Source organism: Mercenaria mercenaria, unplaced genomic scaffold, assembly GCF_021730395.1.
Source record: "Mercenaria mercenaria strain notata unplaced genomic scaffold, MADL_Memer_1 contig_2263, whole genome shotgun sequence".
NCBI classification, from domain to species: domain Eukaryota; kingdom Metazoa; phylum Mollusca; class Bivalvia; order Venerida; family Veneridae; genus Mercenaria; species Mercenaria mercenaria.
The window spans coordinates 29769-52479 of NW_026460312.1; the positions used below are offsets into that span (position 1 = coordinate 29769).

A 22711-nucleotide genomic window follows, 5' to 3' on the forward strand; every position below is an offset into this window, starting at 1 on the left:
TGAGGTTCTCGCAAAATGGTCGCATTGATTCTGAGGTCCTTAGGTCATGGTCACAGTGATCTGGACTAGGAAAACAGTTTTCAGACTATAACCCAAGAAAGCTTGGGCCTAGGATCTCTAAACTTGATACGAAGGTTGGCCATCACCGACAGAATGATGACCCCTAATAGGTCACCGTGACCTGCAACAGGGAAACTGTTTTTCGTCTATAGCACAACCTATCATATAACCAGAGATATAGATAACAATTACCAGAAGCTGTCAACCGCTGTCCACATCAGTCCTCTCAGTGCTTTGATTCTATATTAACCTGTAAACTCCGGTATTCACAATACTCGCATAACTTGTTTAAGCCATTTTGTAAGTCATGCACAGAGTTTCCAATTATCAGCAAACAGTAAGATAATTACACATATATCATATAAAGTCAGTCCAGATATATTTTTGTATTCTAAGTCTTACAAGGAAAGGGCGAATAATGCCGGTGAATTATTAAGACCTTGTCTTAAACCAATGGATATTTCGAAGACATCTGAGCACTGGTAACAGCTTTTAACATAGGATTTTACCACTGCGTACATAGCCTTGAACATTTTCAAGTATCTTACCATCGAAACCCATACCATAAAGTTTGAACCACAGGTAAGTATGCTAGTAAAAAGTTTACCATGATTACTGATTAAAGTGATTCCACGATGATTGTTTGGTATGTTTTTATCCCCGCACTATAAAACATTGTGTCCAGATTTCCGGGAAATAACCAGAATAGAAAGCTGTGTAAAATAAGTCAGTAAGATGACTTCCAAGTATATCGATAGTTAATATGAAAAACTCATTTAGTAAATTATCACTTGGACACAAGAATTTGTTGCGTTTAAGTTTTTTAACTGCCGCGATAACTCCTTGTAGATTAATCGGCGCATTCAGTTCCTTAAATGTAGGATTGTTCAAATTAAGATCGCTATTCCCGTTAAAAGACTCAGCATCATCAACTACCGTTGTCCTAATTTCGCTAAATAGTTCCGAAAAATAAGATTTGAACTCCTCTACTGGGATATTGTGATCGGATTATTATTTATTTTGCAAATACATAGATCACAACATTAACACACATTATATAGTATAACAATGTAAAATAATTTTAACAAATAAAATAGATTAAATAGACATTTAAATAAAATAGCAGATTTCTACTGCACAGATTAAATTTGACATATCGCAAAGTCAGCATTCTTAAAAGCAAATGTGATAAATAAGAGCATAACTACATAAGAGCAGTAAATAGGCTAAAAGCATATTTTCATATTCAAGTGAATAACTTAATTAAACAATATCTAAGATGTTACAAAAATATAAAAAATAAACGGCAAAATTGTTTGAGTTAGAAAAACTTAGGTAATATAAATATGATCTATGGTTGCATGGATAACCCATTAAGCCTGAAAGCTTATTTCAAATAACACACCCTATTACCTGATGTCCACCACGCCGAGGGATGCAGCTGCCACAGAGGTAGGAAATCAATAACGGTGAATAGTGGTGTTAGGTTTTTGAGCTGTATTTTTTCATTTCGACTTTCCATGAATATATTCTGGTGCAGGCATACGTGTAAATACCGAAACATATTATATAATTAATCCTGGTCGCCAACTTTGCGAAATAAAGAAGTATTCAGCTGTTTAAATTGGACGTTTATTAAAACTGATGCGGAAATCATATTCAACGGCCCAATTCGAGGTGTTTACAAAATAATTTGATCGGATTTACCTCACACGTTAAACGATCAATCATCTGGGGATAATTCTGGCAAGTTTCAAGTCTGTTCGTACGTCTACACCAACGTTCTGACCCTCCAAAGGGACCCGGGTATAGTCACGTATGGTAAACTTTACCGCAGAGGGCATTCTTAATGCTGCCCATCCCGCCCAGGAGTCAAAATATAGGATATCGTTTACGGCAGAGGGAAATTTGCTGTAAAAACGTCTATTCTGGCTGTTTGTTTTGCTTTTGAGACCTGGGAGGTCATGGAATTAGTTGCAGTATGCATGGTTTATACCTGTGTTTAATAATGGGCGATTGTCAATGGTGAACACCGCTTTAACACGGTGTTTATCAGTCTAGATTGAATTTCCATCTTTCTCCGCTGTTGTTTTGCTACTATAAGTCTTCATTTTGTAAATTCAATTTTGTTTCAATTTATTTTATCATGAAATATACAGAAACAATGATATCGTAAGTCCTGCTGGTATCGGTATTTGCGTTCTTGCTGGATTCAGTGTTGAATTTACGGTAAATATTAGATGTTAAATCGTTTTGCAATCAGTCTAGATTGTATTTATATTTATCTCCTACATTGCATACAATCTGCTATATGTATAGAGTTATTTTGCCACTGAAAGTCTTCGTTTTGTAAAATCATTTTTGTTTCTTTTTTATCATAATATACAGAAATTTGCTGCCAGCAATGATATCTTGTATTTGAAGCCAATGAAGATCTTTAAGGATTGGTGTTATATGTTCAAAACGGGTTGTTTTCGTAGTAAGACGTGCAGCTGTGTTTTGGACATTTTGCAGTTTGCTCGTTGTTGATTTTGGCACGCCGTACAAAAGAGCACTGCAGTAATCTAATCGTGAGGTCACAAGCGAGTTTATCAGGTTTTTGTGGCTTCAGTTGTCAAATATGGTCGAATATGACCAACGTGTCGTATTTGGCCGTAGCATGTTCGAGTCACAGAATTAACATGATGGTCCATGTGCATGTTCGAATCAAGCGTAGTGTAGGGTGCACGGTCTAGCTCAGTATACTAAATATAATATAATTTTCCTATGAGCTTCCTTGCCGAATGATTGGAAAACAAATGATTCTTAAAATGATTGGTGAAATATAAAATAATTAATGCTAATCAATCTATCTCAATTTAACTGATGACGAGCACTCAAAATTCGTGGATGGATCTCTTGTAGTATGGCAATTCACAACAAACAATGCCTGAGGTGAATACCATACATTAAGATTTTACCTAAATACCACCCAGATGTCGAGGTCCTATCGTCGTGGAACTTAAACAAAACGCAATGTTTTGAGTAAGAACTCAGACTATGATAGGAGGTCAAGAACCCAATAGTATTTGGTAATTTATTGTATTATTTATTCTTTAACGAAGTTATTCTCTCAGTAGCTTGGCAGATCTGATCACTTCGTGATGCTGCCCTGGTATTTATAACCTTTTTCCCCACTGTAATTAATGAGCGCTCAATGATAATGACAGAACCCAAGCTCCTTAGTACAAGGATCATCTAAGTGCGTAATTTGACAAATCTTTGTATATTTTCCATTATTAACGCCTTAATTATTGGTTTTATCGTAGTAGTAGATAGAACTTTCTCTCTTCTATGTATTCATAAAAGATAATGTTTACTTAATTAAGTCTACCGATTTTATGACGGCTCATCGGTGGGTCGAAAACGTGGTGCGAATATTTTAGGTACGAATTTTAAAGGTTTGGACTACTAATCAAATCAACCATAGGTATCTCCCCACATTACTCCCTCCTCCAATTCATGCGTCCCGCATGATATATATATAATATTATATATATATATATATATATATATATATATAAAATATATATATATATATAACAATCGTCACACTAAACTTGATTAACATCTATAGAACAAAGTATAATATAAATATGAGACCATTATTTTAATGTTTCAACCTGAAACACAAATTTAAACTGAAGCATTTATAGTTACTGTATTCAGAAAAGTTCATTTTTCTATTACCATTGTAACATTTGTTATAAGTTAAACCTGGCTAACAAAGCCATTTCATATATCTATTTTTTTAAGACTTTCCTCAATTTTTTTTAAAACACAATTACTTCTCTACCAGCATTTTTATGGTCATCTCACCATTCTGATTGATAGCAATATTTATACCTGTAGGCTTCACATGACCCTCGTGAACATTATCTCCTAGATTAAGATCCACCATAGCTATGATCGCTTTGCTGGGCATAGAAGGTTTGATTCATAATTAACCTCTTCTTCTTCATTATAACAATCTTCTGTCTCTTCTTACTTCCTTCATCACTTCGACAGATACTAAACTTCAACCTCCCGTTGTCCTGAATTTTCATCTTCATTATCTGTATTCTCATCCACTGTTTCCTATTATCTACTTTCTTCCGTATCATCGGGAGCACTCACCGTATAACATTTGCTTTCCGCTCTCGGTATTATAATTTGCATTCACATTTTTTTCATTCTCACTTTCACTGTCCTTAAAATCCAATTCTATATCTGGATTCTTATCCCAGTCCTCCTTGTCACTCTGCCTCTTCATTATACGTCCAGATCCGTACTTTGTGTACAAACTTCATATGTTTCTTAAGATACGCATACTTATCATTACTTTGTCACAGACGTTACATGTCCTTTCTAGTTCGTCCCTTCTATTACATGTTTCAACATGAGCTTCAATCTTCTCATTTTTCTGTATGCTTGTCTTACAAAACAGGACATATGGGCTAGAGTGGACTTATACAAACTGTATTCTTTATTTTTGGCATCTTGGACTTTAATGAGAAAAGACATAGTCTTTAGCCCAAACCGGTTTCCTACGAGTTCTATTGTTACGCTGGATGTCTGTCAAATCGTTATTTTTATCAATATCATCTGTCCCCGGTAAATCTACATCTGAGTTTCTGCCAGTACTACCTTCATCATCACTTCTTTATCAAAATTGATCTCTGTTTCATCAAGTAAGATTTGGCTCTTACATTTTCTAACTCTATCACAATGAATGACTTGTGGAGCCCGATTTCGTCCACAGTCAATATTATACAGAACTTGGGATAACTTCCCAAGCACTGTATAAGGACCTCGCCAGAAGGATGTGAACTTTGATGAAGTTCCACCCTTCTTTACTGGGAAATATACATATACCTTTCCCCTATCTGAAACTGTTCGAAAGAATTTCGTTTGTCATGCAATTGCTTCAGCCTATTTATTGCTTTTCGGTGTTCTGCCTTACAATGTTATGAGCAGTTTCTAACCTTTCGCGCAACTCCCAGACCCGTTCATGATCTGGTATTGGTTTGATACCTGATGGCATTTCAAATATCAAATCTAGTGGTGTAGATACTTCACGACCAAGCATAAGCATATTTGGACTCATCCCAGTAGTTTCGTGTTCAGCACTTTCTATACGCCATCATCACATATGGTATTTGCTCATCCCAATTTCGATGATTCTCATTTACAAATGCACTTAACATCGTCGTTAGTGTTCTATTAAACCTCTCTACCATTCCATCTGACTGAGGATGATATGGCGTTGTTCGTGTCTTATACTACACCTAAAACCTCACAATCTCCTTAAATAACTTTCCTTCAAACTGTCCTGCCTTGGTCTGAGTGTATCTGTGATGGTATTCCGAACCTAGTTTATAACTTCTTCTACTAAGATTCTGGCAACAGTAGCAGCTTCCATGTTCGCATTGGAAAGCATTCTATCCATTTAGTGAAGTAGTCAGCTATCACTAAATAAAAACGATTTCCTTGTTCTGTCTCCGGGCAACTCTCCAAGGATATCAATAGCTATCCTCTCCATAGGATTAGCCACTCCTTACAACCTGCATTGGGGCTTGCTTGGTTTGTTAGGTCCCTTGCGTTCATGCATATCTCACATCCTGCAACGTACAACCGAACATCATTTGCATGCCTGGCCAATAAAAGTTCTGTCTAATCTTTGAAAGAGTTTTTTCTGATCCCTAAATGTCCGGCCAAACCTTATGTCATGTGCACAGGTGAGCACTTTTCTTCTGTGACATCCTGGCACTAGTGACTGGTATCTTGATTGTTTAGTTTCTGTATCTTCCATATGTCTCACCAAAAGACCATCTTTCATTTCTAGTCTGTCAAACTGCTTCCACAAGGTTTTTACAGTGTAGCCCTCTGCTCCGATTTCCTTGAAAAGAGGCTTTTTCTTTGAAGAGACCCATTCAATAACTGTACTTAGGTCGTTATCTTGTTTCTGTAACGTTTCTAGTGTATCTTCGTTTTGGTTTATCTTGCCAATGAAAGCCGCCTGATTTACAGTGATAGGAACTGTATTTGAAATCTGCATGTTCTCGGGATCAGTTAAACCACACTGCCGACATTGTATCCTACTAACGCCATCTGCATTTCCATGCAGTCTTCCAGGTCTATGTTCTACTTTCATTTGATATGATACAAAATCTCCACCCAGCGAGCTACCTGACCCTCGGGATTCTTGAAATTCATCAGCCATCGTAACGATCCGTGATCTGTTCTGACCAGAAATTCACGACCATATAAGGTAGTGGCGGAAATATTTGATAAAATATACTACAGCTAACATCTCTTTCCTGGTCACACAATATTTCGTTCCGACTTGTTAAGTGTTCTACTAGCATAGGCTATGACTCTTCTCAATTTTCTGTGAAAGCACTGCTCCGATAGAATAATCACAAGCATCTGTGTCTAAGATGAATGGCAAAGAGAAGTCTGGATGCGCCAATATCGGAGCTGTGATCAACTTATTTTTTTAGAGTTTTGAAACTCTTCTTCGCAAACTGTATCCCAAGAAAAACGAGTATTTTTCTCTGTCAGTCTTACAAGAGGTCTAGCTATCTGTGGGTATCCCAAGATGAATTTTCGATAGTATCCACAAAGTCCAAGAAACGAGCGTATTTCTGTAACATTGTGAGGTGTTGGCCACTGTTTGATGCATTCGATTTTTGTTGGGTCTGTTCCTACCCCCATTTTCATTAATTATGTGTCCTAAAAACTCGACTTCCTTTTTAACAGCTGACATTTCTTGGTTTCATTTAAAGTCCAGCTTCTTCAAACCTTTCAAAAACTTGCTGTAAATTTTGATCATATCTTCAAAGGTTTTACCAACTACAATAATGTCATCCAAGTAAACGAGGCATATTTTCCAATGGAAGACCAGCCAACACATATTCCATCAACGTTCAAAGGTGGCAGGCGAGTTGCAGAGACCAAAAGGCATCTTGTTAAACTCGAAAAGACCCTGCCTTGATGCAAACCGCCGTCTTGTGTTTAACTTCATCCGCCATCTCCACTTGCCAGTATCCAGAAGCTAGATCCAGGCACGAAAACCACGAGGATCCAGAAAGCTGATCAAGGGACTCATCATTCTGGGGAGTGGATATGCATCCTTGATCGTGGCTTCATTTAAACGACGATAATCAATACAAAACCTTCTAGATCCGTACTCTTCTTTACAAGAACTATCCCACTGGCCCAGGACTAGTTGAAGGTTGTATCACGTCATCCTTTAGCATTTGGTCAATTTGTTTTTCAACCTCATCCTGCAAATGTACTGGTATCCTCCAATCGTTGTTTGATGGGCTGGGCATTGGCTGTTGGGATGTGATGCTTTATAATTCCTGGGCCTACCTAAATCACTGTCAGATTTCGAAAAGATATGTGAATACCTTGTTAAAAGTTTTCTTGACCTTTTGTTTATTTTCGGGGGCCATCCCAGAAGTTGAACGTTCATATAGTTTTTGAAGGTGCTCAGGAAGAAGGTTTGTTTTTTATTGTGTGTCCCTTCTCCTTCTACCCTATCAATTTTGCATATGTTGCGACATTAGTCCCAGGATAGAAGGTTTGTGGCTGCTTCGAAAAATTAGCAATTCTTACAGGAACAATTTTTATCTGCTCGAACTAGAGTTCTTGCGACCATCCCCTGTCCTAGCTCCCTGAATGTATCACTGGCTTCAATAGACCCCAGCCTATCCTTTTAATACCTGATTCAGTCACCATCCCTTTGGTTATCATCTCAGTTTCAGCAGGTATCACAAACTTGTTCTGATAAGACTATCCTAAAACACCCTATCTTGCCAGAACAGAATATGTTTAAAAGTTTGATCATGAAGTTTCATGGTATTGGTGACAACTCTATGCTTACATCGTGATTCTGCATGAAATCGAGGCTAAGTACTATATCTATGTCGATTTCTGCAATGATAACATCAACTTTGGCAATATTTATCACCAAACAAAATGGAAATCTCCGTTTTCTTTGATATTTCAAGTAGTTTCCACTGGCGGATACAATCCGGGAGTCAAATGGTTGACTGGACATTGTTGATCAATGACACTCCACAACTTCTCAGAAATGATTGTCAACGTGGCCCCTGTATCGATCAGACAATCAACTGACATCCATTAATGCTAGCTGTTACGTATAAACCAGAAGATCGCACGCTCGTCCTCTTACAAACTGTGTTCGGTATTCTTATCCTTCTTTTTGTCTGTCTCAGATCTTGTTTCTGAGATGCCTGACTTAGATTGATTATATGGGTCATGTCTGATATCCTTTGGAGGAGGGTTTCTAACTGTTGGATTCGAAGGATAGTATCTTCTTGATCTATCATCATATCTGTATGGCCGAGGAGGTGGATGTCGGTATTGTCCTTGTTGAGCATTTCGTCGATCATAACCATAAGGTCTATGCATAGCCTATTTTCAGGCTTATTATATTGTCCTTGACGTTTCAGACTATCTACACTATCTTCAGATTTGAAACTACTGTTTTCAATATCTTTTGACTGTCCCTCATTTACTGCAATTCTAAGAATTCCCTTGTTGCTTCTTTTCTGCACGATAGAATGCCTCCAGCTCCACCGCATGTCTGACGGCATCGTTTTTGATCCGTTAGGCCTGGCCTGTTTAATCTTGAGACGCATTTCTGAACTCACAAGAGCGTCGATGAATTGTTCCTTAGCCAGGTCTCACGAACGTCGGCTGGGGCATTAGGATAGGCCAAGTTAGCTATACGTCGGATATCCTGTCCCAGTTCGGCCATAGACTCTGTAGCTTTCTGTGTCTGTCTCTCAACTGGACCCTATACAACTCAGTTTGATTTTCTCGGTGAAAATCTATCTTCTAAGCTCTTATTAATTCATGATAATTGGTGGTCTTTGAATTAAGTTGCCAAAAACTCCCTGGGCTTGTCGCGTAGTGATACGGATAGATATAAGCCTTTCTTGTTATCATCCCAGCCATTTAAAGTAGCACATGCATCAAAGTGTGCCTTATAATCTGTCCATGCACCTTGTCCCGTCGTATGTGGCTGGCTTCACCAAGTCGTCTTACTGGAGCTTGATATTTTGTTCCATCACTTGAATCTGAAGTTTCCTTATCTTCGATTTTTGGTGGATGGGAAACTTTTTTTATGCGCTCAGTCACAAATCTATCTGGTTTTAATGACGCTTCTTTATCTTCTGATGTAGGTGTTTCTGGTAACAGACGTCTAGGTTTCAAGGGTCCTTTATGTATCGTAGATAACCCTTCATCAGGTCTACCTGGTGGTATCATTTCAAAGACATACTTTTTATCACTCTGTATTGGGGTCGAGGTGCCAATATCACTCAAGGTCTTATCTATTTCTTGTTGTGACTTTGAAATCTCTCCGTTCAAGTATCAAAATCCTATTTTGTCTTCTCAACCTCTCAACCTCTTCAACCATGGGTTTCGTCGTGATGAGGCAACCCAAAAGTGTGCTCAGCCATCTTTTAGCGTGGGTAAGATAGCCTATATGAAGCTATGGAATATGCCCCACGTTGGGCGCCAAATTTTGTAGCGTGCACGGTCTAGCTCAGTATATTAAATATTTAAAGTAATTTTCCTATGAGCTTCCTTGCCGAATTTATTGGAAAACAAATGATTCTTAAAATGATTGGTGAAATATAAAATAATTAATGCTAATCAATCTATCTCAATTTAACTGATGACGAGCACTCAAATTCGTGGATGGGATCTCTTGTAGTATGGCGTTTCACAACAAACAATGCCTGAGTTGAATACCAAAACATTTAAAATTTTACCTAAATACCACCAGATGTCGAGTTCCTATCGTCGTGGAACTTAAACAAAACGCAATGTTTTGAGTAAGAACTCAGACTATGATAGGAGGTCAAGAACCAATAGTATTTGGTAATCTATTGTATTATTATTCTTTAACGAAGTTATTCTCTCAGTAGTTGGCAATGCGATTCTGATCACTTCGTGATGCTGCCCTGGTATTTATAACCTTTTTCCCAATTGTAATTAATGAGCGCTCAATGATAATGACAAAATCAAGCTCCTTAGTACAAGGATCATCTAAGTGCGTAATTTGACTAATCTTTGTATATTTTCCATTATTAACACCTTAATATATTGGTTTTATGGTAGTAGTAGATAGAACTTTCTCTCTTCTATGTATTCATGAAAGATTAATGTTTACTTAATTAAGTCTGCTGAATTATGACGGCTCATCGGTGGGTCGAAAACGTGGTGCGAATATTTTAGGTACGAATCTTAAGGTATGTGACTACTAAATCAAATCAACATAGGTTTCTCGCCACACGTAGCACCAAGGTTTCGAACAGTTTTTGATGGTCTTATGCTCGATTCGCCAACTTTCAGTTCTAGATTTTCAACATGTTTGGAGTGTTTTTGACTCGAAAAAAGAATTACTTCAGTTTTGTCTGCATTCAATTTTAACATGTTTGAATTCATCCATGAGATGATTTCTTTTAGGCATTGTTCAACTCGTGTGATTGTGGCTGCCTTTGATGCTTGGTCAACTGGTTTAAACGATAGATAGAGTTGGGAGTCATCTGCATAAAAAAGGTGGTTTAGACCGTGGTTTCTACAGATGGACCCGACAGGCTTTGTGTACATCGTGTAGAATTTTGGGCCTAGAACAGATCCTTGAGGAACACTGAATTTCATAAGGACTGGTTCAGAGAGTTTGCCATCGATGTATACTGTTTGGTAGCGGTCTGTTAGATATGATGCCACCCATTGAAGGGGTTTATCGGCAAATCCAAAATTAAATTCGAGTCTGTGAAGAAGGGTGTTATGGTCAATGGTGTCGAATGCAGCCGACAGGTCCAACATCACAAGTACTGTGACGTCACCTTTGTCAAGGGATTCGAGAATGTCGTTCTGAACTTTTAACAATGCGGTTTCAGAATCTGCCAAGCTACTGAGAGAATAACTTCGTTAAAGAATAAATAATACAATAGATTACCAAATACTATTGGGTTCTTGACCTCCTATCATAGTCTGAGTTCTTACTCAAAACATTGCGTTTTGTTTAAGTTCCACGACGATAGGAACTCGACATCTGGTGGTATTTAGGTAAAATCTTAATGTATGGTATTCAACTCAGGCATTGTTTGTTGTGAATCGCCATACTACAAGAGATCCCATCCACGAATTTTGAGTGCTCGTCATCAGTTAAATTGAGATAGATTGATTAGCATTAATTATTTTATATTTCACCAATCATTTTAAGAATCATTTGTTTTCCAATCATTCGGCAAGGAAGCTCATAGGAAAATTACATTATATTTAATATACTGAGCTAGACCGTGCACGCTACAAAATTTGGCGCCCAACGTGGGGCATATTCATAGCTTCATATAGGCTATCTTATCCACGCTAAAAGATGGCTGAGCACACTTTTGGGTTGCCTCATCACGACGAAACCATGGTTGAAGAGGTTGAGAGGTTGAGAAGACAAAATAGGATTTTGATACTTGAACGAGAGATTTCAAAGTCACAACAAGAAATAGATAAGACCTTGAGTGATATTGGCACCTCGACCCCAATACAGAGTGATAAAAAGTATGTCTTTGAAATGATACCACCAGGTAGACCTGATGAAGGGTTATCTACGATACATAAAGGACCCTTGAAACCTAGACGTCTGTTACCAGAAACACCTACATCAGAAGATAAAGAAGCGTCATTAAAACCAGATAGATTTGTGACTGAGCGCATAAAAAAAGTTTCCCATCCACCAAAAATCGAAGATAAGGAAACTTCAGATTCAAGTGATGGAACAAAAATATCAAGCTCCAGTAAGACGACTTTGGTGAAGCCAGCCACATACGACGGGACAAGTGCATGGACAGATTATAAGGCACACTTTGATGCATGTGCTACTTTAAATGGCTGGGATGATAACAAGAAAGGCTTATATCTATCCGTATCACTACGCGGACAAGCCCAGGGAGTTTTTGGCAACCTTAATTCAAAGACCACCAATTATCATGAATTAATAAGAGCTTTAGAAGATAGATTTTCACCGAGAAATCAAACTGAGTTGTATAGGGTCCAGTTGAGAGACAGACAACAGAAAGCTACAGAGTCTATGGCCGAACTGGGACAGGATATCCGACGTATAGCTAACTTGGCCTATCCTAATGCCCCAGCCGACGTTCGTGAGACCCTGGCTAAGGAACAATTCATCGACGCTCTTGTGAGTTCAGAAATGCGTCTCAAGATTAAACAGGCCAGGCCTACGGATCTAAACGATGCCGTCAGACATGCGGTGGAGCTGGAGGCATTCTATCGTGCAGAAAAGAAGCAACAAGGAATTCTTAGAATTGCAGTAAATGAGGGACAGTCAAAAGATATTGAAAACAGGTAGTTTCAAATCTGAAAGATAGTGTAGATAGTCTGAAACGTCAAGGACAATATAATAAGCCTGAAAATAGGCCTATGCATAGACCTTATGGTTATGATCGACGAAATGCTCAACAAGGACAATACCGACATCCACCTCCTCGGCCATACAGATATGATGATAGATCAAGAAGATACTATCCTTCGAATCCAACAGTTAGAAACCCTCCTCCAAAGGATATCAGACATGACCCATATAATCAATCTAAGTCAGGCATCTCAGAAACAAGATCTGAGACAGACAAAAAGAAGGATAAGAATACCGAACACAGTTGTAAGAGGACGAGCGTGCGATCTTCTGGTTTATACGTAACAGCTAGCATTAATGGGATGTCAGTTGATTGTCTGATCGATACAGGGGCCACGTTGACAATCATTTCTGAGAAGTTGTGGAGTGTCATTGATCAACAATGTCCAGTTCAACCATTTGACTCCCGGATTGTATCCGCCAGTGGAAACTACTTGAATATCAAAAGAAAAACGGAGATTTCCATTTTGTTTGGTGATAAATATTGCAAAGTTGATGTTATCATTGCAGAAATCGACATAGATATAGTACTTAGCCTCGATTTCATGCAGAATCACGATGTAAGCATAGACGTTGTCACCAATACCATGAAACTTCATGATCAAACATTTAACATATTCTGTTCTGGCAAGATAGGGTGTTTTAGGATAGTCTTATCAGAACAAGTTGTGATACCTGCTGAAACTGAGATGATAACCAAAGGGATGGTGACTGAATCAGGTATTAAAAGGATAGGATGGGGTCTTATTGAAGCCAGTGATACATTCAGGGAGCTAGGACAGGGGATGGTCGCAAGAACTCTAGTTCGAGCAGATAAAATTGTTCCTGTAAGAATTGCTAATTTTTCGAAGCAGCCACAAACCTTCTATCCTGGGACTAATGTCGCAACTATATGCAAAATTGATAGGGTAGAAGGAGAAGGGACACACAATAATAAAAACAACCTTCTTCCTGAGCACCTTCAAAATCTATATGAACGTTCAACTTCTGGGATGGCCACCGAAAATAAACAAAAGGTCAAGAAAACTTTTAACAAGGTATTCACATATCTTTTCGAAATCTGACAGTGATTTAGGTAGGACAGGAATTATAAAGCATCACATCCCAACAGCCAATGCCCAGCCCATCAAACAACCGATTCGGAGGATACCAGTACATTTGCAGGATGAGGTTGAAAAACAAATTGACCAAATGCTAAAGGATGACGTGATACAACCTTCAACTAGTCCATGGGCCAGTGGGATAGTTCTTGTAAAGAAGAGTACGGATCTAGAAGGTTTTGTATTGATTATCGTCGTTTAAATGAAGCCACGATCAAGGATGCATATCCACTCCCCAGAATTGATGAGTCCCTTGATCAGCTTTCTGGATCCTCGTGGTTTTCGTGCCTGGATCTAGCTTCTGGATACTGGCAAGTGGAGATGGCGGATGAAGTTAAACACAAGACGGCGTTTGCATCAAGGCAGGGTCTTTTCGAGTTTAACAAGATGCCTTTTGGTCTCTGCAACTCGCCTGCCACCTTTGAACGTTTGATGGAATATGTGTTGGCTGGTCTTCATTGGAAAATATGCCTCGTTTACTTGGATGACATTATTGTAGTTGGTAAAACCTTTGAAGATATGATCAAAAATTTACAGCAAGTTTTTGAAAGGTTTGAAGAAGCTGGACTTTAAATGAAACCCAAGAAATGTCAGCTGTTTAAAAAGGAAGTCGAGTTTTTAGGACACATAATTAATGAAAATGGGGTAGGAACAGACCCAACAAAAATCGAATGCATCAAACAGTGGCCAACACCTCACAATGTTACAGAAATACGCTCGTTTCTTGGACTTTGTGGATACTATCGAAAATTCATCTTGGGATACCCACAGATAGCTAGACCTCTTGTAAGACTGACAGAGAAAAATACTCGTTTTTCTTGGGATACAGATTGCGAAGAAAGTTTCAAAACTCTAAAAAATAAGTTGATCACAGCTCCGATATTGGCGCATCCAGACTTCTCTTTGCCATTCATCTTAGACACAGATGCTTGTGATTATTCTATCGGAGCAGTGCTTTCACAGAAAATTGAGAAAGAGTCATAGCCTATGCTAGTAGAACACTTAACAAGTCGGAACGAAAATATTGTGTGACCAGGAAAGAGATGTTAGCTGTAGTATATTTTATCAAATATTTCCGCCACTACCTTTATGGTCGTGAATTTCTGGTCAGAACAGATCACGGATCGTTACGATGGCTGATGAATTTCAAGAATCCCGAGGGTCAGGTAGCTCGCTGGATGGAGATTTTGTCATCATATCAAATGAAAGTAGAACATAGACCTGGAAGACTGCATGGAAATGCAGATGGCGTTAGTAGGATACAATGTCGGCAGTGTGGTTTAACTGATCCAGAGAAAATGCAGATTTCAAATACAGTTCCTATCACTGTAAATCAGGCGGCTTTCATTGGCAAGATAAACCAAAACGAAGATACACTAGAAACGTTACAGAAACAAGATAACGACCTAAGTACAGTTATTGAATGGGTCTCTTCAAAGAAAAAGCCTCTTTTCAAGGAAATCGGAGCAGAGGGCTACACTGTAAAATCCTTGTGGAAGCAGTTTGACAGACTAGAAATGAAAGATGGTCTTTTGGTGAGACATATGGAAGATACAGAAACTAAACAATCAAGATACCAGTCACTAGTGCCAGGATGTCACAGAAGAAAAGTGCTCACCTGTGCACATGACATAAGGTCGGCCGGACATTTAGGGATCAGAAAAACTCTTTCAAAGATTAGACAGAACTTTTATTGGCCAGGCATGCAAAATGATGTTCGGTTGTACGTTGCAGGATGTGAGATATGCATGAAACGCAAGGGACCTAACAAAACCAAGCAAGCCCCAATGCAGGTTGTAAGGAGTGGCTATCCTATGGAGAGGATAGCTATTGATATCCTTGGAGAGTTGCCCGAGACAGAACAAGGAAATCGTTATATTTTAGTGATAGCTGACTACTTCACTAAATGGATAGAATGCTTTCCAATGCGAAACATGGAAGCTGCTACTGTTGCCAGAATCTTAGTAGAAGAAGTTATAACTAGGTTCGGAATACCATCACAGATACACTCAGACCAAGGCAGACAGTTTGAAGGAAAGTTATTTAAGGAGATTTGTGAGGTTTTAGGTGTAGTAAAGACACGAACAACGCCATATCATCCTCAGTCAGATGGAATGGTAGAGAGGTTTAATAGAACACTAACGACGATGTTAAGTGCATTTGTAAATGAGAATCATCGAAATTGGGATGAGCAAATACCATATGTGATGATGGCGTATAGAAGTGCTGAACACGAAACTACTGGGATGAGTCCAAATATGCTTATGCTTGGTCGTGAAGTATCTACACCACTAGATTTGATATTTGAAATGCCATCAGGTATCAAACCAATACCAGATCATGAACGGGTCTGGGAGAGTTGCGCGAAAGGTTAGAAACTGCTCATAACATTGTAAGGCAGAACACCGAAAAGCAATAAATAGGCTGAAGCAATTGCATGACAAACGAAATTCTTTCGAACAGTTTCAGATAGGGGATAAGGTATATGTATATTTCCCAGTAAAGAAGGTTGGAACTTCATCAAAGTTCACATCCTTCTGGCGAGGTCCTTATACAGTGCTTGGGAAGTTATCCCAAGTTCTGTATAATATTGACTGTGGACGAAATCGGGCTCCACAAGTCATTCATTGTGATAGAGTTAGAAAATGTAAGAGCCAAATCTTACTTGATGAAACAGAGATCAATTTTGATAAAGATAGTGATGATGAAGGTAGTACTGGCAGAAACTCAGATGTAGATTTACCGGGTACAGATGATATTGATAAAAATAACGATTTGACAGACATCCAGAGTAACAATAGAACTCGTAGGAAACCGGTTTGGGCTAAAGACTATGTCTTTTCTCATTTAAAGTCCAAGATGCCAAAAATAAAGAATACAGTTTGTATAAGTCCACTCTAGCCCATATGTCCTGTTTGTAAGACAAGCATACAGAAAAATGAGAAGATTGAAGCTCATGTTGAAAAATGTAATAGAAGGGACGAACTAGAAAGGACATGTAAAGTCTGTGACAAAGTAATGATAAGTATGCGTATCTTAAGAAACATATGAAGTTTGTACACAAAGTAGACGGATCTGGACGTATAATGAAGAGGCAGAGTGACAAGGAGGACTGGGATAAGAATCCAGATATAGAATTGGATTTTAAGGACAGTGAAAGTGAGAATGAAGAAAAATGTGATGCAAATTATAATACCGAGAGCGGAAGCAAATGTTATACGGTGAGTGCTCCCGATGATACGGAGAAAGTAGATAATAGGAAATCAGTGGATGAGAATACAGATAATGAAGATGAAAATTCAGGACAACGGGAGGTTGAAGTTAGTATCTGTCGAAGTGATGAAGGAAGTAAGAAGAGACAGAAGATTGTTATAATTGAAGAAGAAGAGGTTAATTATGAATCAAACCTTCTATGCCCAGCAAAGCGATCATTAGCTATGGTGGATCTTAATCTAGGAGATAATGTTCACGAGGGTCATGTGAAGCCTACAGGTATAAATATTGCTATCAATCAGAATGGTGAGATGACCATAAAAATGCTGGTAGAGAAGTAATTTGTTGTAAAAAAAAAATTGAGGAAAGTCTTAAAAAAATAGATATATGAAATGGCTTTGTTAGCCAGGTTTAACTTATAACAAATGTTACAATGGTAATAGAAAAATGAACTTTTCTGAATACAGTAACTATAAATGCTTCAGTTTAAATTTGTGTTTCAGGTTGAAACATTAAAATAATGGTCTCATATTTATATTATACTTTGTTCTATAGATGTTAATCAAGTTTAGTGTGACGATTGTTATATATATATATATATATATATATATATATATATATATATATATATATATATATATATATATCATGCGGGACGCATGAATTTGGAGGAGGGAGTAATGTGGGGAGATACCTATGTTGATTTGATTTAGTAGTCACATACCTTAAGATTCGTACCTAAAATATTCGCACCACGTTTTCGACCCACCGATGAGCCGTCATAATTCGGTAGACTTAATTAAGTAAACATTAATCTTTCATGAATACATAGAAGAGAGAAAGTTCTATCTACTACTACGATAAAACCAATATATTAAGGCGTTAATAATGGAAAATATACAAAGATTAGTCAAATTACGCACTTAGATGATCCTTGTACTAAGGAGCTTGATTCTGTCATTATCATTGAGCGCTCATTAATTACAGTGGGGAAAAAGGTTATAAATACCAGGGCAGCATCACGAAGTGATCAGAATCTGCCAAGCTACTGAGAGAATAACTTCGTTAAAGAATAAATAATACAATAAATTACCAAATACTATTGGGTTCTTGACCTCCTATCATAGTCTGAGTTCTTACTCAAAACATTGCGTTTTGTTTAAGTTCCACGACGATAGGAACTCGACATCTGGTGGTATTTAGGTAAAATCTTAATGTATGGTATTCACCTCAGGCATTGTTTGTTGTGAATTGCCATACTACAAGAGATCCCATCCACGAATTTTGAGTGCTCGTCATCAGTTAAATTGAGATAGATTGATTAGCATTAATTATTTTATATTTCACCAATCATTTTAAGAATCATTTGTTTTCCAATCATTCGGCAAGGAAGCTCATAGGAAAATTATATTATATTTAGTATACTGAGCTAGACCGTGCACGCTACACTACGCTTGATTCGAACATGCACATGGACCATCATGTTAATTCTGTGACTCGAACATGCTACGGCCAAATACGACACGTTGGTCATATTCGACCATATTTGACAACTGAAGCCACAAAAACCCTGATAAACTCGCTTGTGACCTCACGATTAGATTACTGCAGTGCTCTTTTGTACGGCGTGCCAAAATCAACAACGAGCAAACTGCAAAATGTCCAAAACACAGCTGCACGTCTTACTACGAAAACAACCCGTTTTGAACATATAACACCAATCCTTAAAGATCTTCATTGGCTTCAAATACAAGATAGAATCAAATACAAAATTCTCATTCAAACATTCAAGGCTTTGCATGGACAGTCGCCGGTGTATATGAGAGACTTACTGGAGGTGTACGTGCCAACTAGAAATCTGAGGTCAGCAAATGCAGCAACAACCCTTGTGCCACAAAAAAGTCGACAGGTTACCTACGGGGATAGAAGTTTCAGGGTTGCCGCCGCAAAACTATGGAACTCTCTCCCTGACAATCTCAGAAAAGATCCATCACTTAATTCATTCAAAAGAGCTCTCAAAACACACCTTTTCAAAATTTTCTACAACACATAGATACCAACTGTGACTGTTTCTACTCATAATAAATATGCCGTTGTTATTTTTGTAATACAGAACTACAGCAAGTCATTCAGCAAGTCATTCGTCGCTGACGAAGGTCTCTTAACTGTACAATTCATCATATAATTAACTAAATTGACAATCCATCTTTTATTTCATCATGTCACATTTTAAGGGTTATGACGTTCTATGTGTGTGTTTTTCGCAAGACTTGAGTTTCACTTGAAATGTGTGGTATTTCTATCTAAAACAGTACATGATGGCACCATTTACCGGGAGGTTGAACCACTATATGCAGCCCGTCTGGGCGTACCAGATGTTTAAAGCACTGGTATTGGCAATAGGGGTAAACGACCTCGGGGGTGGGGGTGTGGTCATGGCTGTTTGTTACAATAAGGCTGTAAATATTATCATTGTTCATTTATGATATTGTTGTAATAACTATTATTTTTTATTATTATGTACAACGCCATTGAAAATATCATTTATAAAAAATGCGTTTAATCAAATTGTTCAGTTTCCGTTTTGTGATTGCATATGTCAAGTTTTGTTATTTTCCTACATATCTGCGATGTGTCACATGTTTAATTGGAAAGCGCCTTTGAACGTATATTACATATGAAAAGGGCGCTCAACAAATCTGGTATAATAATAATAATACACAAGTTTTTTCTTTGATTTGACCTAGTGACCTAGTTTTTTTTTCATCAAGGCAATCATTCTGACCAAATTTCATGAAGATGAATTAAAAATGCAGGCTCTATCGCATACACAAGGTTTTTCTTTGATTTGACCTAGTGACCTAGTTTTTGACCCCAGATAAACCATTTTCGAACCTGGCCTAGATTTCATCAAGGTAATCATTCTCATTAAAATTCAAGAAGATCAATTGAAAAATACAGCCTCTATCGCATACACAAGGTTTTTCTTTGATTTGACCTAGTGACCTAGTTTTTGACCCCATATGACCCATTTTCAAAGTCGGCCTTGATTTTATCAAGGTAATCACTCTGACCAAAATTCATGAAGATCAACTGAAAAATACCGCCTCTATCGCATACACAAGGTTTTTCTTTGATTAGACCTAGTGACCTAGTTTTTGACCCCGTATGACCCATTTTCAAAGTCGGCCTAGATTTTATCAAGGTAATCATTCTGACCATAATTCCTGAAGATCAGTTGAAAAATACAGCCTCTATCGCATACACAAGGTTTTTCTTTGATTTGACCTAGTGACCTTGTTTTTGATCCAAGATAACCCAATTTAAAACATGGCCTAGATTTTATCAAGGTGATCATTCTGACCAAATTTCATGAAGATCAGTTGCCTAGATTTTATCAAGATAATCACTCTGACCAAAATTCATGAAGATCAATTGAAAAATACCGCCTCTATCGCATACACAAGGTTTTTCTTTGATTTGACCTAGTGACTTAGTTTTTGACCCCATATGACCCATTTTCAAAGTCGGCCTAGATTTTATCAAGGTAAACATTCTGACCATAATTCCTGAAGATCAGTTGAAAAACACAGCCACTATCGCATAAACAAGGTTTTTCTTTGATTTGACCTAGTGACCTAGTTTTTGATCCCAGATAACCCAATTTAAAACATGGCCTAGATTTTATCAAGGTAATCATTCTGACCAAATTTCATGAAGATCAGTTGAAAAATACTGCCTCTATCGCATACACAAGTTAAATGTTGACAGACGACAGACGACAGACAGACGACGGACGCCGGACATCGAGCGGTCACAAAAACTCACCTGAACATTGCTCAGGTGAGCTAAAAACCAAAACACACACACCATACAATAGGATCATCTTCTTCATTAGCCCAATCATGCTATCAAGGTTCTTGGTCAAGTGGTCCTTATTGACTGTGACTTTGACCTTTAGTTATTTAGCTGAAACCGTTTTCAATGTTGAGATCCCTGTAACCTTGGCTTTTCACATATTGACTAAAGAGATAGGATTCATCTACTTATTAAGCCCAATCACGCTACCAAGTATGAAGATTCTGGGTCGAGTGGTTTTCAAATTATCTGGCGGTTACCGTTTTCAAGGTTCTGGCCCCTGTGGCCTTGACCTTTACCCATTGACCCCATAAACAATAGAGGTTATTTGCTTGAAAAGCCTAATAATTCTATCAAGTTTGATTGTTCTGGGTCAAGTTATTTAGTGGAAAACATTCGCTCTACCGACAGATGGACAGGCTGACAGACAAACGCAACCGACAGGTGTAAAGCAATATACCCCCACTTCCTCGAAGGGAAGTTGGGTGGCATAATTAAGGGTATCATTAAATAAGTTGACTTTGTGATATTATATTATCAATATTATGATATCATATGTTATTTATTGATATTTTACAAATCATTTAATGTAATATAAAGACATTTTTGGATATCAGAAAATCAGTTTTGTGAAAGCATTAAACACATGTACTTACAAGAGCTGTCACAGGAGACAGCGCGCCCGACTATTTCGATGCTGTATAGTGAAACGGGGCATATTTGATGAAGCTGGAGGTGTCAACTTCTTTCAGTTTGAATCAAATCCACTTAGTAATACCCGAGATAAAGTGAGTGCACCAAAACTTTAACCTGAAATTCTAAGTAAAAAGGGCAGATAATTCATGAAATACTGGTGCAAGAGTTATGGCCCTTGTGTCATATGATGTGAGTGATGATGTTGAACAACCCTTTTAAGTTTGAATCAAATCCATTTAGTAATAACTGAGATAAAGTGAAAGTGCACCAAAACTTTAACCTGAAATTCTAAGTAAAAAGGGGGGATAATTCATGAAATATTGGTGCCAGAGTTATGACCCTTGTGTTATATGATGTGGGTGATGATGAGGAACAACTATTTTAAGTTTGAAGTAAATCCATCAAGTAGATCTAATAACAAAGATAAAGAGAAAGTGCATCAAAACTTTAACCCAAAGTGCGAACGCGGAAGGAGGCCGACGCCGACTCCGGGTCGAGTAGGATAGCTCTCCATACTTCGTATAGTCGAGCTAAAAATCCTAAAAAATACTTATGTGAATAAATTATTGATATTCATAAATCGATTTTAGGATATCATAAATTCTACATTAGAATGACGTCACGTTAACGTGCGGTGACGTCAAAGTTTTTGTTGCCACAAAAAAAGAGCGCTTCTATATTTTATCTACTGTTTTAGAGTAAGGGCATATTAGAATCGAAATAATGTATAGCAAAATGTAAAACCATGTTTTAACACTATTTAATATACACTCGGTCGATAATACGTCGTACAAATAATCTCTCGAGTTGTGAAAACCCTGTTATACACGGGAAGACAAGTATATAAGATCCTTAAAATCATCTTTTAAAGTGATGTGCCTAAGTAAAGTAAATAATTCATTATATTAGAATTTAGAATGATTTATTGAAACAAACAGGAGTCAGCAAAGGCTTGCATAAATCTAGCACGTTATTACTGTGTATAACTAGGCAGAATCATGGTTACAATGACTGTTAACACTGAAATCACATCGTCAGGTTTTTTAATTGTTATTTGTTGTTGATGGTTAAATTTGTCTGTAGCATTATTATAGTGTATCGGCCATGTTTACAGATACCGGAACCTTTTCTGCCAATAGCAGAAAGCAGAACAATTCGAACGGAGATCATAAGCTTGCAAGAGGTCGAACTCAGGACTAAAATGTCAAAGTTTTAAAGAGGTTTCAGAAAGAAATACATAATAGATTAATTCGTATGGTGTCACTGAAGCTTAATGAAACATTTCCTTATT

General features: G+C 37.7%; 1 protein-coding gene across 1 annotated transcript; it reads left to right on the plus strand.

Annotated features, from left to right (window-relative positions):
* Positions 1-14226: 14226 nt before the first annotated feature.
* LOC128552313 (uncharacterized) lies at positions 14227-14637 on the plus strand. Its single transcript, XM_053533347.1, has one exon. It carries the CDS (start codon positions 14227-14229, stop codon positions 14635-14637), a length of 411 nt encoding a protein of 136 aa, XP_053389322.1.
* The last annotated feature ends 8074 nt before the right edge of the window (positions 14638-22711 follow it).

Excerpts from the sequence above, each read along its gene's own strand:
- LOC128552313 (XM_053533347.1), top strand. The coding sequence starts at position 14,227 with ATGAAACCCAAGAAATGTCAGCTGTTTAAAAAGGAAGTCGAGTTTTTA.